This window comes from Ailuropoda melanoleuca, chromosome 1, assembly GCF_002007445.2.
Source record: "Ailuropoda melanoleuca isolate Jingjing chromosome 1, ASM200744v2, whole genome shotgun sequence".
Taxonomy (NCBI): domain Eukaryota; kingdom Metazoa; phylum Chordata; class Mammalia; order Carnivora; family Ursidae; genus Ailuropoda; species Ailuropoda melanoleuca.
The window spans coordinates 10,413,970-10,432,954 of NC_048218.1; the positions used below are offsets into that span (position 1 = coordinate 10,413,970).

The 18,985-nt window shown below is 42.5% G+C and overlaps 1 protein-coding gene across 1 annotated transcript in view; it reads right to left on the reverse strand.

Annotated features, from left to right (window-relative positions):
* Positions 1-18,985, reverse strand: part of MRPS6 (mitochondrial ribosomal protein S6) — a 62,711-nt gene that overhangs the window by 8,497 nt on the left and 35,229 nt on the right. The window contains exon 2 of the mRNA XM_034655952.1: positions 5,916-6,055. Coding sequence (XP_034511843.1) covers positions 5,916-6,055 — 140 coding nt within the window. The remainder of the gene's footprint in view (positions 1-5,915; positions 6,056-18,985) is intronic.

An 18,985-nucleotide genomic window follows, 5' to 3' on the forward strand; every position in this document is an offset into this window, starting at 1 on the left:
GGGAGGATTGAGAGGACTCAATAACCACAATTAAATATCAATCTTTACTTCTACCCTAACCAAGCTAGGCAGAACCAAAAACAAGACCAAAGTCACAACCCATGTGGACTCTTTCTTACCTCCATCCTCACAATTTAAGCTAGAATAGTTGGGAATTATGACTACAATTTCAAGTGCCTCAACATACCTCAAAGCTGGCTTTCCAAAAAGGAAAAAAAAAAAAAAAAAAGAAGTTCTCCAAGGAGTTTTTCATTCTCTAATCAACCATTAAATCAGTAAATGGACAAATCATTCTGGAAAACCCAGTGTAGTCATCGAAAGTTGAATCAGATTATCCATCCCCAGCCCCTTCAACCCTGTGCTGCTCAGTGGCACCGTGAAGTGCTTCCTCACGTCAGGTAGCCAGCGCTGACGTCAGCATCACCCCTGCCTGAAACACAAAGCCCAGCAGTGTTTACATTTAAAGGTGTGGTTTCCCATGTGTGGTTCTAATTATAGAATCACTTCATCTACAAGGTAGAAGGCAGCTTTACCCAAGCCTCTCTCTCTTCTACAGAATAGCACCGACCACTTATGCAGCACAGCCCTGTCGAAGTGGAAAGACAGAGATGGCGGACAGCAGGCAAGGAGAGAAAGGACGAACAGAGGTTCAATCTGCTAACGCACCTCTCGCTGCAGAGTCCAGTGTCCAAAAGGTGGAGGGAACGATTTCATAGGCAGAACCTGCCCATGTGGTGTTCAAGGTCATAACTGACCCTCCTTTGTATTTCTTAAGACACTCCACACTCCCAATCTCTCCACTACCATGACTGAAACCCCAGGGATCTGAGAAGACCCAGAGAATGCCTCCCCCAGGACAGACAGCCCAATCCTGGAAAACCCCGCCACCAGGAGCGCTTTATCCACAGCACTGGCTTCCCCAGGGAGCCAGCAGCTCTCACTAGCTTTTGGCTCCTCCTCTCTGGGGTCCTACCCCTAGTCTCACTCAGTCACCTTCTGCCTAAGCTGTCGCCACCCCACCCCCGCCTGCCCCCCAGGCTGTTGAGGGAAGATATCTGTCTTCTTGCGGTGCTCCTACACGTAACAGTCATCATTTGTTTTTTTATTTCGCTTTTGTCTTAACTCTGTTATTTACAAGTTTATCGTAAAAGCGCTTGCCTGAATTTGAGTTATATTCTTTGTTTCTGTTTCTCTCAGACACAGGCACACACTCACAGCCTCCCCTTCCCCCTAGCAGACAAGTGGAAATTTCCACTGAAGCGCTCAGTGGCTCACGGTGGGTGGGGGGTGGAGGAGGGGGATGGGAGGGATTTGAAACCATGAAGCATCTCCGAGCCCTTTGGAGGATAGGAAACAGATCCATCTGAATGCCAGTTTCTCAACTGTATCAGTTAAACCTTGCTGGATTCAGGCTTCACTGAGACAGTGAATTCTTCACCTTAAAACCAAGGAAACCTCTGCATGGAAAAGCCCTATTTCTTTTTATATCTGTTGGGTCTCATACATTTTTAAAACCACTACACCGAGTGCAGAATCCTTACAAATCTCAAGACGCTGCCACTAGAAAAGAAACCTCAAGGCCACCGCAGCTCTGTCCTGAAACCCAGTTGTGGAGCCCCTTCACACAAGAACGGTCAGGATGCTGGCCTGGACTTGATGCTGGCAGGAAAGCACGAGAACATGGAAATGTTAGCTAACAGGAAAACTACAGAGAAGAATCAATCTCCTCTAGAGAGGGTGCCAGCTCTCTTGGAGTAAGCTGCAGACACATTTGGGGAACGAGTCAGTAAAATTCCACTGATTCACCACAGAGCCAGTTATTTTTGTCATCCTGCTTACCCGTAAATAGAAGGGTATCTTATTTGTAGGCCAGCAGATCTTATAAGCACCTATTCACATTTTAATACAGATGAGAATGGAGAAAGGGGCAAAACAGGCAAGAAAATCCTCCTTCGCCACGTAAGTGAGTTCCTTTCCACATCCCTTCTGGAGTAAGTCCTATCTCAGTGCAGTAAAATCAGACCTGGTAAAAAACGGTCAAAGCCCATCAGGGGCATCCCTTTCCAAACAAGCACAAGCCCAACACCAAAGCAGGGACTGCAGTCTTCTACAGTTCTCTGGCCTCCACCAGAAAGCCGGCTCAGTCTCAGTCCAGCCCCATCTAGTGGAAAAAGAGCCTTACACTAGTACGTGCAGCCCTGGCGTCTGACACCGGAGTGCTTCTGGCAGCGGGCGCCTGCCACCCCGACTCAGAAAATGCCTGTCCCTTTTTAGCAACCCCACCACTGTTCCCCTCTGCATATGTCACATCACCGTCACCTTTTAGACTCTGAGGAATACAGTAAGAATCTCTACACCAACCTTTCCTTTCTCAGAGTTGATGAAGGTACTAAGGTGAGCATCTGAAGGTACAAAGCAGAGAAAACCTATGAGCCCCCAGGAGACGAAAGCAAATCCAGAGCTGAGAAGGAATCTCAGAACTTGTAAGGCCTACCCCCCCACCTTCCTCCCCAGCTGTGAGTCAGGCTCCAATCGTTTCCAGACGCTGCCTGCAGACAACAGGTGGTAAGGCCAGAGCCTCCATCTAGAAATCTGGTCCAGAAAACCCAAATTTCCCAACCACCCCAGCGTGGCCCAAAGAGCAATGGGGGCATCTGGTTAATTCCTTCCTGGTCTAATTCACATCACCTGGGAGACAATTTAACTAACATTTGGCATACAATAAGTGTACTTGATTTTTTGGCATATACTGCTCACAGACTTGATATCGTAATACCACCAGGTACTACCTCCTCCCCTGTGGAGACCCCCGGACAACCCTGAGGCAGCAGTATCTCTCCCACTGATGCACTTTTCTACCCTCACAGCTTTCTTTTGGGCCTACTTGGCATGTGTGGAGCAGCGGGAGGGATTTGAGGAAGGAGGCAAGGATGGAGAATGCTAGAGGAAATCACCCAAAAGATGGGAAGCAACTGTAGAGAGACTGGTTGTCAGCCAGGCCAGGTGAACCCTGCTGTGCTAGGCCCCTGCCCTTGTATCTCTTTGGCTGGTGCCTAGGTTAGCGATGCGCAGGCAAGTCCCTGATTCGACTGAAAACTCCTTTTAACCAGGAACCACAACAATTACAAGAACCATCCCAAGACCTAGGAATACCACCAGGACATATACACTTCCTCCCATAAAGTTTAAGAGCAACAAACACATAATACCAACAGTTACACAATGTGATGTGGATTCTTGGAGGGCATCTAGGCTCACTCGTTAGCCAGCTAAAAAATACCAACCTCAGGATTCAAACCAGCGCCTCACCAAAATTACAGACACATGCCAGGCATGCCTCCAAGGATGTCCCAAGAGTTAAAAACTTTTGAATGCTAAGTTCGTAACAAACAAGTCCACTGTTTCTTCTTTATCACGTCAAAAAATTGAGCCTCTCCAGCACCCAGCACATAATCCCGGCACGTTTGTAACACCCTATGTGGCTAAGTGCAGTGCACACATAGACCTTATCAAGTGAACAAAAAAAGCCAGGTACAAACATCACTGCGGGTAGTGACCTAAGGGGAGGACTGGCTAAAGTCAAGAGAATATCAGACTACCCTTACGCTCGACACTACAGACACCTGAAACACCACTCAATTTTAAATCTTTACACCGTAACTCCAAAATACATTACCTCTCATCTCCTCTTTTACCGAAAGTTACTGTGAAGAATATTAACGAGTGTTACAAAAATAAAAGGTAACAAATAAAGTTGATAAATGAAGGCAACTTACTGGAGGGCTTCTCACCATTATTACACTCACGTATGCTGCGCATCTCTAGAAGGGATCAGACTGTGCAAAGAATCCCACACCTAACAGCTTGCGCGTTCTCTCTCTCTCTCTCTCTCTCTCTCTCTCTCACACACACACACACACACACACACACACACACACACACCATTTTTTGGTGGAGCTTATCTATATAACTAGTATTTCAGAGACCACACTTTGGAAAACATTACCTTAAACAAATACATACCAGACATTCATTAATCCCAGAAAAACAAGTTTATACCATGAAACTCCCCAAAGAGGAAGGAGGTCCTGTGTCTGTACACGACACACATATATGTTACACTTTATGAATGTTGCTCCTCCTTTGCTGAGGAGTCTGAAAGTAGAAGAACCAGAGATAAAATCTTTAAATGTAAATGAACGAAGTGACAGAAAAGAGTCCTTGGTGGGGCACATGCACCGCGTCAGGAACCCGGAAAGTAGGGCTAAGTGTTGTCAACAGTTCGAGCTTAGTTCCAGGGCAGTTCGTCCAGGATCTGAATTTACTCCATCCGCAAAAGAAAAACAGCACCACCCAACCCCAGCACTGCACACAAAGGCCTGACAACCAATGAGTTAATACAGCAGCTCTCAAAGTGTGGTCCTCGGGAGGCAGCATCAGCACTACTCAAGCACTGGCGAGAAGTGCAAATTCTAGAATGCTGGTCACATCAACCCTCAACAAATTCTCCTTGGAAAGAGGGCAGAAGAAAGCACCCCTAGTGCACATCCCTGAAAGCACATGGATGAGGGAACAGGCTTCTCTCCCTGTCCAGTGCCTTCCAACCAAGAACCTGGCTAATAATCCTTAGCTAAATTTTATATGCTCCTTTCTAAACAAAAAGGCAAAAGGATTCATAGCCTTGCTGTTAAAATGAAACCCCTTTGTGGTTAAGTTTAAAAAAAATGTTGCACACACAATCTCCATCCCTCTCCGCTATTACTGTGGAATAGGAATCGCCACTGTGCATTTCACGTTGCCTAGCAACGCCACAGGCACGCTCTTCAGAGGTGTTCTCAAGAAGCTCAACACCAGCACAAAACAAGGTGAAGCAATCAAAAGACGAAATCTGCAGTATGTGCCCCACCTCGGCAGAGCTTTAAATGCAGTAAGAAAGTCTCAGTGTGAGGCGTGACTGCACACAGGCCTCTCCTGCGGACAGCACTTGCACGAGACCCCCAGCTCCACGTGGATAAGCGCGGCACCATCCACACTCCGCGCTGTCCACACAGCACTTCGAGAGATGATGTCACTTGATCCCCACGACAATGTGGATGGGAGAACGACCCCTGAGTTCAGTATCCAAGGAAGCAGGAATCAGAGAAGCTAAAGACTTGGTGAGGGCCACACAGCTGGCAAGTATCAGAGGGGAAAGGAGTCTTCAACTCCTGGACTTTCCCACTACTAAAAACTGATTTCCATCTTCTCTATCACTACACTTCTATGAAACTCAACAAATTCAGAAGATTTCTCCTCCAAACCAGAAATCAGGTCAGAGAAGCTTCAGATCAACTCAACAAGCAAACCGATAACAAAGAATTTCTACAAGGATAGCTATTACTACAGAGTCAAATCTTCGACATGTTTGCGGAAGGTGCTATATACTTTTCTGAGAAAAAATTTCGTAACAGAACTGTGATTATTGTTTGGAGTACATAAAACCACTTCTCTATTGTGGGTCAGATGCTGTTATACGCATTACCCAGAGCACCTTTTGCTTGTTACCTGCAACCCACATTATTTACAAAGGATGCACCGAGCATGTGGACCACACATTGCTCACTGAGGCATTTTAAAGGCAAAGCTGAAGAAATGTCAAGGGAAAGCAGTGTTTAGGCTGACAAGAGAAGTTTCCCGCAATCAAAGGCTTATACACCTGTTGCTCCTCGCATGACTTGTTTTTGTACTGATTATGGTTTACTATGGGCCAGCTTTACTGGAGCCCATTGAAACCCCAACGCCACGTGAGCATGTACCCGTACACCACCTGGCGCAATAGAGATCTACTGAGAAATTACAATCATTTCTAAGATGAACTAAACAGCATTCTTTACCGCCTATCAAGGACATTTGTCAAGACTCAGGAAGAAACTTACCCTCCTCTACTGTGCTGCTGACTGTGGGCGGAAATCTTATAAGGCAGTGTCCGGTCACCCAGATTTTCCAAGTTCCTCACTATCGCCCCTCTGTCCATCAGGGCTTCTATCGTACGTTTCAAAGCAGCAGCAGTCTCTGGCTGTTTTTTTGTTTTCATTTTTAAAGAGAAAAAAAAAAACATATCAGAATCAATAGAAGAACTAGAACAATTAAGTCTGGCCAGTTCCAATCACAACAGCTCTACTGGCAGGGAAAAAAGCAACGGAAACTGTCCAGCTAACTTAAAATTTAAAGAGAGAGACATTTAGCATAAGGATATGAGATAGCTCACAGATACGAAGGAAAATCTGAAGAACCAGGCCTTGGAGAGTTCAGGAACCAGAGCAGCTGCAGGGGTCTGGGAAGCAGGAACTAAAAAATGGCTTCTTCAGAGCACCTGGGCCAGGATGAATCCGCGCCAATCATTGTCAGTCCTCGTATCCCATGACTCAAAATCCAAATTCCAGGGGAAGAGCATCCCATCCTCTTGGCAGGACACTTTGATTGACCATCCCACCAGAACTACAACCAGTGGGAAAGAGGGTTGTCCCCAAAGAAAAATAGGGAGGATTATAACCAAAAGGGGAAAAGGACGAGTAAGACCCAATCTCTGCTCTCTTGGAGCTTACAATCTAATAAAGGGATTAACACAAAAAGCCACCTCAGAAGAACCAGAGGGCAGAACACAGGAAGTGACACAGAGACCGGAGAGCTTGTGAAAGAAGGCACATTCAATTGGGAAAATGAATGCATTAAAGAAAAGTTTGAGAGGAGCCCTGAAAAGTGACAATAGGAGATGCAAAAAACCAATGAAACAGGCTCTGAGTAAAGGAGCAAAGGCAAGAACATATGAGTGCACTGAGGAAATAGCTCGGAGGAGCTCCCCTGGGTGACGATCAGGACACAGGAGGGATGAGAGGTAAAAGGCTGCATGCAAGCACATATATACTAAATACCTGATAAAAAAACAAAATTCAAACAGTACAAAATCCCACCACCCTGAGATCAAAGACTTTAAACACTTCGGTGAACTTCTTTGCAGATCTTTCTCTTTACATATGTATACACAAAAGAACTTTGGAAGCAAAGATACTTTATAGGGTAAACCTGAGAAGATGCTGCTAAGCTAACGTGGAGAACAAGAATGAGGCAGAGACCCAGCAAAGGAGAGGCCCCAAGATAGGGAGGCTGGGAAAATGGTACTGTTACCAACAGCTAGAGGGAAATCTGCAGAAGCTGGTTGGGGACAATAAAAAGATGATTTTGACATGCTGAGTTTGAGTTGCCCACAGCTCCTCAAGGTTGAGGTCTCAAGATGTAAACCTTAAACTCAAAACAACAGGGCGGGTTAGAATTACCCATTTAAGAATCATTTGCACAGAAGGGCTGTCTGAAGCCCCAGGAATAGGGAAGATCGTGGAGGGAGTGTGCAGGGGGAGAAGAGAGCAACAGAACCTTGGGGGAACACAACCATGTGGGGGCCGACAAGGGAACCTGAAGTAAGAGAAGCAAACAGAAAAGGTAGTCAAACAGTACAAGGAAAATCGGGCCCACCTTGTCATGGAAACTCAGGGAAGACGCAGACTCCAGAACGATAGGGTAGAGGATGAAAAGGAAGCAAATGCCACAGTATGGTGGCCGCCTGGTCACACAGCAGGATGGGGCTAGAAGCTAGATGTTAACTTTCCGTGGCAGAGGTGTGACAGCAATGAAGGGAAAGAAAAAGGACAGGGGCCCGGGGCGGGGGGCAAAGTTTGAGCAGAATGTCTTAGGAGGCAGGGAACGTGAGCAAGTTAGTAGTTAAAGGGGAATGAACCAGTCAAGAGGATAAAATGTAAGATGTTTTAAATAACAACAATGGCAATCTGAAAAACCATGAGCCTGGGCCACTGAGGTATGCAGACAGAGAATGCCCCCTGGGATGGGTCATCAGGTAGACACCCATGGCACTAACCTGCCTGAACAACATCAGCCTGGCCGTTCGCATCACCACAGGGTTCACAGAAGTGACTACAGATTCTCCAGTCCAACCACCAAGCTCCTCATCTCCTAATCAACCCAGGGTGCCAACTTCAACTTTCCTCATCTGGTGAAGCCTATAGCTCTATGAAAATAAAATTCTTTGGCTTCAAAACAAAACAAAACAAAAAGTTCTCCTCAATCCAACCCAGCACAATGTTCAATTTGTAAGAACATACAGCCTACAGGAAATAAATGATCTTGCTGCCATAATTCCCATTCACAAGGTCTCTGAGCCATTTAATTCCAAGTATTCTAAGAAAGGTTGTGTGTGCTTCTCATAGGCTTCTCCCATCCCATCTGAAAGCAGCTCCTTAAGACTTTCCTCCAATCCACCATATGGCAATGAAACACAATTTTGGCAAGGCACAGACTAAGGGGCTAAAAACGTTCACTTCAAAAAAACTATGGAAAAGAAACAATGAATGAATGTGAATGGGAACTAGGAAAACTGGATTCCAGTCCCAGCTCATTCACAAATGAGTTACAACCCCAGATAGATTGTTAAAATTTATTCATTTTTAAACCTGTGCCTCAGTTTTCTCGTGTGCGAAATCAGTGGTTCCCAACAAACTTTCTGACTCTACAAGATTCACACAAACGACATTTATACTGTAATTCTCAAAATATCCTAGGGACGTACAAAGTTTGAAAGTTGTCTCCCTCTCTTTTCTTCTGTGCTCCTCATCCTGATATTCTTATCACCCAAAAGTGCCCCGCACATCCCAGGTACTCCGTCATCCCATTTCTGTACAGTACTTGTGGCAATCTGTAAATATTCTTTCATCACTAGAATGTAAGTTGCAAGAGAACAAGGACTTTTGTCCATCATGGACTCAACTGTACTCCCAAAGTCTAAAACACTCCACATACCAGGCGGCGGGCACTAGAAATAGTGGTTAAATAAGTAAATTAATATATCAATTCCATCTCTCTTGCTTGCTTCCTCCCTTTTTTTCTCTTGAGGAACGCTAAGTTTCCTCCAATCTCTACTACAATTTGAAGCCACTTTTCATATACAACATAGCTCACTGTCACTTAGTAGCAGCAATATTGAAGCAAGCAAAATGACAATACTAGTATTTTTCTATTTATTTTATGTAGTGCCAAAATGCTGTTAATACTAATACTATAGTTTAAAAGAATCCAGAATTCATTTAATAGAAGTGAAACTAAATATTCATGTATTTCAGATAGCAAGCCCAAGTATATATGCAAATATAAATATTAAACTTAGACTGTTCTAATTATTTGCTGATAAGATAAAGTACTATCCAAAAAATTTACACTAAGCAATACTTAAAAAAATTCACACTGGACAAAATTACCGATTTTGGTCTTATTATTAATTACTAAAACTACTGGTATTCAGGCTGCAAAAGAAGACTCTGAGAAAATCCAAAATTTGCAGGGCTACTCTGAAAAAAAAATAGGTCATATTTTGATCAGACCCTGAGGTTCAGACAGGAATCAAAGAGTAAAAATTATAGAGAAACAGAGCCTCAATATGTAAGCCACACACTCCTGAAAATTCCAGCTATATGAACGAGATGGGCTGCGACGTGAAGCAGCGAGCCTCCCTCCCATCACTAGAAGTGCAAAGATACAGGATGACCACTGAATCAGTCTTTGCATCGGGTGGGAAGCTGGACTGGCTAACTTCTAAAGCCCTTGCCAAGACTAAATTCCAATAATATTCTGGCACCACCCATCATTCTGAAGGACGTTTTGAAGTAAAATTGGGTTTTTAAAAAAAACTACAATTGCACAGTGGCGAGGAACACACTGATGTCAAGTAAGGTTTGGTGGTACTGCCTGGATTTATATTAAGGTCCCAGCTATTCTACCCACTACTGCTTTTGTAACGATTTCCTGAGAGGGTCCCTAGGAGGCCCAGGCTCCTCGGGCTACATTTTGAAAACTATAGTTCTAGAGGTTCTAATGGACAAAGTTTCTACAATAAAGATGAGAGCAAACAGATAGGAAAAATAAAAGGAAGGACAACATCTCTACTTGCCAGCAAAATAAAATCCTCCTTCAGTAAGGTTACTTAAACTAAGAAGTCATGGGAGTACTATAAAATACCATTGGTCAATAACCAATGTTTTATCTAATTAAACATATGTTCGTCCCAGAAGAGAAGCCTGTCAACAAAATTATCTTGTAAATTAGACTCTCTGGCAACAATTAAGATTTTAAAGCCGGTGGCCCTCAGATGCACTCAGTTCTCACTACAGCCCCCTCACAGTTCCGCAGGAAATAAAAGGCATAGAATGCACCCTGAACAGCATTCAGCACCCAGTACACCTCACCTTTCTCACTTAACAAAGAGGTGTGCAACTCCCCGGAGCAGGGAGGATTTATGGAAGGTGGAGCCAGGTCAGAAAACTGTCAAAACCTGGGGAAATGTAAATGTGAAAGCCTTTCTCGTTCTCTGCTGCATCTTAATTCCAAGATTTATCTCCTTAAAAAAATTTCCTTGAAATTTTGCATTGAGATTCTGACAGCAATTGAAAAAGAAAACCTGTGAGCACCTTTTAAGAGCAGAACAGGCTTTAAGGGAAGTTCTGTCACTAAGGGACCTTGGGAGAACAGAAGGGACAACCATCTATCTCAAGATGTGTCAAGCGCCAGCCCTGCCTCACGACACCTGCAAAGGCCAACCCTGAAAATGGTTCCACAGGAACTGTTTTACAAAATATTTTTATGTTCAGAGAACCCCTTTTTGCCCCACAATTGGAATCAACAGTTGCAGTCCTCTAGGTAATTAAGGATTAAAAAGTATTAAGCACAGAAGCTATTCTAAAAATTAGTGTAAGATTCAGGAAGGACAAATCTAGGACACTAAAAAAATAAAGCGCTATATAAATGCACGTTCAGACATGACTACATAGTATGTACTATTATACACTGTATAACTTATGGGTTAAGTGACCAGAATAGTAAACTTTATAGGCTTTTTCAAAGGTCACAGATAGAAAATGCTTCTAGAAGTAGAACTGTACCACTCTACTACTTTGCCCATGATCATATTTACAAGACCATTTATAACAAATATGGACTAGCTATTGAACAAAGACTTAACAGGCCTTCAAAAGTGGGGAAGGATGGGAAAAGAGAAGGGAACCAACATCCATATGGTGCACTAGGAAAGTAACAAACAGTAACATGCACTGAAAAACTTTTTTTATAAGCAACTGTACCTCAAATTTTAAAAATAATTTTAGATTAGAAACTGTGCATTCACAGTACAGACCTATCATGTGACCATTTAACAAAGTTACAGAGCCCTAAAAGTGGCTAAAATGTAGAGCAAGTGAAAAGCACCCACGAATATGGTATTTAATTTACATCATCATCTTTATGAGACCACCTAGAAATCTTTATTGGGGAATAATTTTAAAATAATTTTAATGACACAAATCAGTTGTAAAGAGGAAGTGTATTCCTGATGTCTGGAAAAGGAGGGAGAGAAAACTGCGCATATCACATTCTGTGGGTTTTCAGAAATACAGGTTGAACCTGATGAAACTGCCCATTTCTTAAGGCTCCACCTAATTTTTTTTAATCTGGAAACAGTCCTCTCAAAGGCCTCTTAAAGCCAAGTATTTTCTGGGTTGCTCATGGTGAAATCAACCTCCAAAAAGGCAGCCACAGGGATGTGAAACACGAAGTCCCAGCCCTTTAAAAGTTTGCGATATAGACATGAAGACAGACACATGTAGGTAAACTGACTAAAAAGGAAGTTAAACAGAGACAAGACTGACGCAAAAAGTACCCATGTTACAGGAACTCCAAAGGAGCAGCTACCTGTGACTGGGGGGCTAGAGAGGGCGGACTGCGGCCGGACCCACAGCAGAATACTTCTTCCAGAGGCGGAAAGAGGGTCAGTTAGGGCGCTCTCAGGGCAGGTCTAGACTAACAGCAGGACAGAAGAACAGGAAGATTCGGATGGAATTTATATTCGGGGCAGAATCAACATGGGCACTGTGTTCGGTACACACAGAAGCCATTGCTTTTAACAACTCAAGGCAGGTTTTTTGTTTAGCACGTTGCGTTCAGTTTCCTCAAACTTTCACCTACACTACTGGTAAAAATGTTAACTTTCTGGGGGCAAATGGCAGGACATAGGAGTTTCAAATGTGTATACCTTTAATCCCACAGCCGCTTCTAAGAATTTACTCTGAGAAAACTGCCATAACCATGCACAAAAACTTAGCTATAAAAAAATCTCACCATAAAGTTATTAGGACAGTGAATAAAAAGGTAGTTGTCCATTAATAGAAGACTGGTTCACTAAATTATTTTCAATGAATCAATCAGTATGATACAACCATTTAGAAAAAGGATGTTGATCCTTATATAAGACATAAAAATACTGTAACAAAATTAAAACTCAGCATACAAGGTCAATCCATATTTTTTTAAATAAAAAAAATACTTATGTACACATACATGGAGAAAAGGTCTGGATGAATATACAGCAAAATGTTACTATTTTTCCCTAGCAGTAAGACAAGAGGACTATTCTGTTTTTCTTTTTTCTTTACACTTTATTATCTGATTTTTTACAATGAGCAATAAAAGGTGTTTTAGAAACAAACTTCTGTTGAGAAAAATTCAGTTTTGTTTTGTTTTGATTTTAAAAGGATTTCTTCCAAGGAAAAAATCAGAGAGGGAGACAAACCATAAGAGACTCTTGATCAAAGGAAACAAACTTGCTGGAGGGGATGTGGTGGGGGATGGGGTAACTGAGTGATGGACATTAAGGAGGGTATGTGATGTAATGAACATTGGGTGTTATATAAGACTGACAAAACACTGACCTCTACCTTTGAAATTAATAATACATTACATGTTAATTAACTTAATTTAAATAAATAAATAAATGGATTTCTCCCCCTAAATCTGTGCCAACTGTTTGTTACCTTACTATGGATGCCATAATTTGCGAATACTGTGTTGAAGTCCCAAACCTGTGCCTCAAACATTTGGAACTCATTTGCTGACTCCACATCCATATAGATTTTTAATAATATAATAATCAGAGAGGTATCGATGGATAGCTCAGTGGTTACTGGAAGAGACTTGCAAGCTGTACTTACAGCATATGAGCTTTTACACTGTCTGCTCCATTTCTTGATAATCAGAGAAAAACCTGAAATCTGTAAGACAGGGCCCTCGAGATCAATGGTTCTAGAATCAGAGCCAACCAAGGAGTTGTGACAGGACAAGGCTGAGTCTGGCCCTGAGAACTCAGTGGACAGTGAAATCAAGGGGATGAGAAACATAAGAAGAACTTGACCATATTCTACAGCCATGTAGCCAGGACTGAGATTCTTGAGACCTGGGAAATCAGACATAAAAAAGTATTCTTTGGGGGCGCCTGGGTGGCACCACGGTTGGGCGTCTGCCTTCGGCTCAGGGCGTGATCCCTGCGTTGTGGGATCGAGCCCCACATCAGGCTCTTCTGCTGTGAGCCTGCTTCTTCCTCTCCCACTCCCCCTGCTTGTGTTCCCTCTCTCGCTGGCTGTCTCTATCTCTGTTGAATAAATAAATAAAATCTTTAAAAAAAAAAAAAGTATTCTTTGGAGCACGTGATGAAAATAAAAAGAACCCAGGGAAAAATGTTAGAAAAAAAAAATCTGAGGAGCAAGAGTCCAATGACTCTTGAGTTCTACATAAATTATTGTGTGCCAGTAACAAAGGGCAAATAATAAAGCAGAGTCACACTTCATAGCTTGGCTGAATTTGCCAATGTAAAGGTAGCAGGATGACCAGTAAAGTGACTTCAGCTGCAAAATGCAGTAGGCATCCAAAGGACCCCTGCAGCCAGCCCACAGTGAGACATCAACACCAGTCTTGGTATCAAAAGGTTAGAAATGAATAAATTTAAAGAACTAACACACAGAGCAAGAAGAAAGTCATGATTACATGAGATCCAACTTTATATATGAATTTACTAGTTGTCAGTTACTTATGGGCCTAGGTTAACAGCAATTCTCTGTTCAACTATAATGCAGTTTTGCTCCTTAAATAATCCACTTGTTTCCCAGGTCTCAAGTCAAGGAATATCAATCAGATGTTATTTAAGGCCAAATCTGGAGGCTTAACTGCATACAATCAACTATCCCTTTCACGATCCGGGTAAATCAAAGGAAAAGGGCAGTATCACCAAGGCATTCCTCTAGAGCACACCGGAATCATCTGAGGAACTTTAAAAACAAGAGGCCTATGTCTCATCTCAGATACTTTGATTCAAGTGGCCTGGGAATTTAAGAATCCTGGGCACTAGCACTCCAGGTGCAGACAAAGGTAAGAACCACATTCTAGTATGAAGTTGGCTGGCTTCTCATCATCTCAAAAATGAGTGATTCGGGCTGAACCGTAGTTTATAAAGGATTTTCAGCAGTGATCTCCTACAACTCTAATAAACATAAAAGCTCCACTTTTTCACAGTAATAATGGAGCTCTCCCTGAATGTGAAATGGAGAAATGACAACCCCAACAGGGGACTACTTGTGCTATTACTTCAACAGCTGGAAACAATGCTAAAATTAAGATAGCCATGCTTCCTATTCTTTAGACATTCGAAAATCCACACCCTTTTACTGTGAGACTTCCACTTCTATCTTCCCCATCCCCCCTCCAGATGCACATACAGATGAATAAAAGATGGGAAAGAGGAAGACTGGCAGGAGTCCTGGTTACTATGGCAGCAAGTAAATGAAATGCCAAAGCGCATGAAACTGATAGTGAGAGCAGGAATCAGGTATCATCATCAAGCTACCTGTCTTGTTGATTGCTCCCCTTCATGCACAATTCAGTTCCTTGCCTTTGCCTTACAGGTCAGCCTCTTTAGAGAGGAGGAGGAGGGCAGCACTGCAATGACATGGAGACTAGGGGAGGTAAGAACTGGCAAAAGATTTAGTTGAGTGGAGATAAAAGGGTTATAAAAAAATATTTATATTCCGTGAATCTTCTAAACATCAGTATACAGTTTAGCAAAAATGTGTTCGTTGACTGGGTTAAAAGAAGTATTTTTTAAAGTATGCACTGACATATTTCACTTAGCATTAAGTCAAGCAGAGAAAGACAATTATCATATGATCTCTCTCATCTATGGAACATAAGAACTAGGAAGATCGGTAGGGGAAGTAAGGGATAAAGAAAGGGGGGGTAATCAGAAGGGGGAATGAAGCATGAGAGACTATGGACTATGAGAAACAAACTGAGGGCTTCAGAGGGGAGGGGGGTGGAGGAATGGGATAGACTGGTGATGGGTAGTAAGGAGGGCACGTATTACATGGTGCACTGGGTGTTATACGCAACTGATGAAGCATCGAACTTTGCATCAGAAACCAGGGATGTACTGTATGGTGACTAACATAATAAAAAAAACATTAAAATGAAAAAAAAAAAGTATGCACTGACAGACTCAGAAACTTGGGCCTTGGCAAGAGTCAGATTTGCACACCCTACTGAACGACAGACCAACAGTGTGTCCACCAACCAGGCCGCTGCAGTGGTGCTTAATTCAAGTGGTAAGAGGAAGGCACTTGAGGGATCACACTCCTCTGAAGAGCAGGGAGGAGCAGGGTAATAGCACAGTGGAATTTAAGGAATAAAAACATCCTTTAAGATTCAGCTGCTTCCTAGGAGAACTGTGACTTTCGTCTGCGATCCCATGTGTTATCCCTCTCATTTCACACCCATCTTGCCAGTGTAACTATGTAGGAGCAGGTCCCCTTCCTGAACTAAACTTCTTCAAGGCCGCATCTTACTCATCTTTACTAGACGCTGGAGGCGCAAAGAACCTGGCACACAGAATGCGTTCGATAAATGATGAATACATAAGTCAAAGAATAAATGGAAAGATGAGAGATGAAAGTTGTTGACTGCACTTAATTCACTGGAAAGGAAGAAAAGGTTAAGCCAAGTCATAAAATTCAAGGAGAAACAAGATCTTCAACTGCAAAGAGGAAAACAGCACCATTTTGTTTTCAAAAGACAGAGATGCGTTAATAAAGCTAAAGCGTATTCTGTTGGTTAAAACAGATGCACCGTCAAGGAGTGAGGGATAAACAGGTAAAAGACAGAAACAAAACAAAGACACAGCCAGGCTCATAAAGGTGCCTCCAAACTTCTCAAGATTCTTGGGACATAATCAAGAATCAATGGACATTCTACTCCTAAAGTGTACAGGGAATAGGATACATCAGAACTCAGACTTTGAAAAGCTTTGAAAATTTCTGGAAACTGAGGCAGCAAGTCATGCTGTCTCTACACACAAGATAGAGGCAACAGGATTATACAGAGAGTCAGCCAGAGGGTAGGACAATGAAATTTCGTATTACAACTGGAAGGAGAGTGAAGGCAAGGAAATGGCAGTCCTCATTTTGTTGGGTTTATTTCCCATCCTACAGTCTAACCTCAGTGTGTACTCTGGAGTACTGTACTAAACTTGGAGGCCACATAAAAAAAGGGATACAACTGCCTCAAAGTTGTCCAGAAAAAAAATAAGACTGACAGGTAAAGGGTCTGAAACCCAAGTCCTGTGCTGCATACCCAAGAGACCGGAGAAGATGAAGCCTGATTTTGAGACTTAAGAGTATATTTATCTTGAATATTTATCTTCAAATACTCAAAGAGAAGAAGATAACACTTCAGAGGCAGAACCCAAACTATCAAATTAAAGAGGCAGACTGGAGCTAAGAAACCCCTTTAAAATCAGAACTTTCTGAAAGCAAAATGCACATTCTGGGACAGGGGACTGATGAAATTCTAGTTCCCATAGGTGGTGGTTACACAGGTGTTTGCTTCACATGTACAGCTTATCGCCATCATTTGCGGAAGGCATATATGCCAGTTCACCTACAAGCTCACCCCCAAATCAACATTCCCACCACTTTCGCAGTCATTTGAGGACAAGCGTGTGCAGAGACTGGTGGACAATCTGCCACCCAATATGCACATTCCCAGCTGAGGTCCAACAATCAAGGCTCTGGCTTGGTTCAGATCTCCCATGGTAAAGCAGGTGCTTTTTTCGCGGCCTACATAGTGCCATGCTTTTCACATTTTTGTTGGTGCTGTTTAAAATGCCCCTGAGTGAGGTAAAGCGCTTAGGGTCCCTAAGAGCAAGAAGGATGTGATGTGCCTTATGGGAAAAACAATGTATTAGATAGGCTTCATTCAGGGCATGAGTTAGGATGTTATTATAGGCTTTGAGCTCATTGATTACGAATCAAAATACATATTAAATATGATGTCTTCATGAGAAAAAAATGAGGTTATGTATCGATCAGTTAATTAAAATGTGGTGACCAGCCAGAGGCTCACAGGAACCTAACCATGTGCTTCCCCAAGGGGCAATGACTCAGTATTCACTAACTCAGTGTTAGAGGCAACTTTATGGAACATAACTACTGCAAATAACAGTAGCTAACCATATTCACTAAGCTGTTCATGTTTCATGGACTGAGTATGTATGTTCAATTTCACACACAGAAAAATGTTTTGATAGGTGGGCTTCATGCATTATATAGAAGAATCAAATATGCAATTTCTCAGGCCCCTTCAAAATGTAAACAATCATTAGCTTTGCACTTACAAGATAAGCAGAATTTTAAAACTCCAACTGTGCTTCTGGCTGTCAACATGTTCTTTATGGGAAGGGCAGAAATGGGCTGTAAGCTCTGAAATTTCAACTTTCAAATGCTAAGTGAAGAGGGGATACCAGGACTTCCCAGGGTGCTGGAAGATTCAACACAAGCATCTAATTATACTCCCTCCTGAAAACCTACTAGAACTATAGTAAAGGGATTTTTTTTTTTTTAAGGTACAATTCTGCAAGACCGAGGAAGATGGGAAAACAGCAATTCAATTTTAAAAGAAAGCAAGCGGATGGAAGAAAGCAGCAACGTGGAAAACCGAGAATCAACCACACTTACACTGGAGAATTCCTCAAAAGATCCGAGAACTGGCAACAGTGGGCTATACCTCTGAAAGTGGGGTTGAAGTGAGAGACTAAAATAAAGTTTGCAAAAGTGTAAGGATAATTGGATCCTTAGATGCATGTTTGGAAGTTTACTCTTGGGACCGGACAAAACAGAGAAACCTGTGGACCGGAAGACACACACACAGCTGTAAGTGGGGGCTCCATACCAAAAGAGATCGAAAAAAAAAAAAATGCATACTGAATGAGACCCCTGTGCTCTCTCCCCACTTAGCTCCCAGAAGAATGGCCCAAGGCCTTTTATCCTTCAGTCAAAAACTCAAAGAATATTCTCTGGGGAATCTGACCTGTTCAAAAGATACCTCAGGAGTCATCCAACAAACAACCAGGCCACAAGGCCAAACGATGAAGCTGACGAGCTCCACCCACACGTTCGGTAGTGCATCCTGTTCGATATAAGCCCATAACCAAAGACCAGCATACATTTGAGAAAAGCGTTTAACATGAGGGCCCAATATGGGAGACACTGGAGTAAACAAACACAGCAGGAGGAGAAAACAGTATCTTCAGAGATAAGAAGATACGGTATTCATGAAACAAGAGACTATAAAAAAGAAAGATTCAGGGAACAAAGGAGCATTGAAAAATTAAGCATCTGAGAAATTCTTTTTTCAACAGAAGGCTTGGAAGATAAAGTTTAGAAACATCCTTAGAGCAAAAGGTCAAAGACAATTAAGAAAATTAAAAAACAAAAGACTGTATGAAATTAACTGGACCAATACATGTGGTCCAAGAGTTGAACAAAAGGGGTTCCAGAAAGGAGAAAACAGGGAGAATCATCATCCTAGAAATGAAAGACATGGGACTGCTGAATTGAAAGAGACCCTGAGGGCCAGGACAATGAGTGAAAAACTTTCAAGGCATATAATGATGAAATTCCAGTGCACTGAGATTAGAAGCTAGGGAAAAAATGGTCTTATGCTTACAAATCTCTGAAGAAAAATACTTCCAATCTATAATTCCATATTCAGCAAAACTTTTAAAGGTATTTATTGA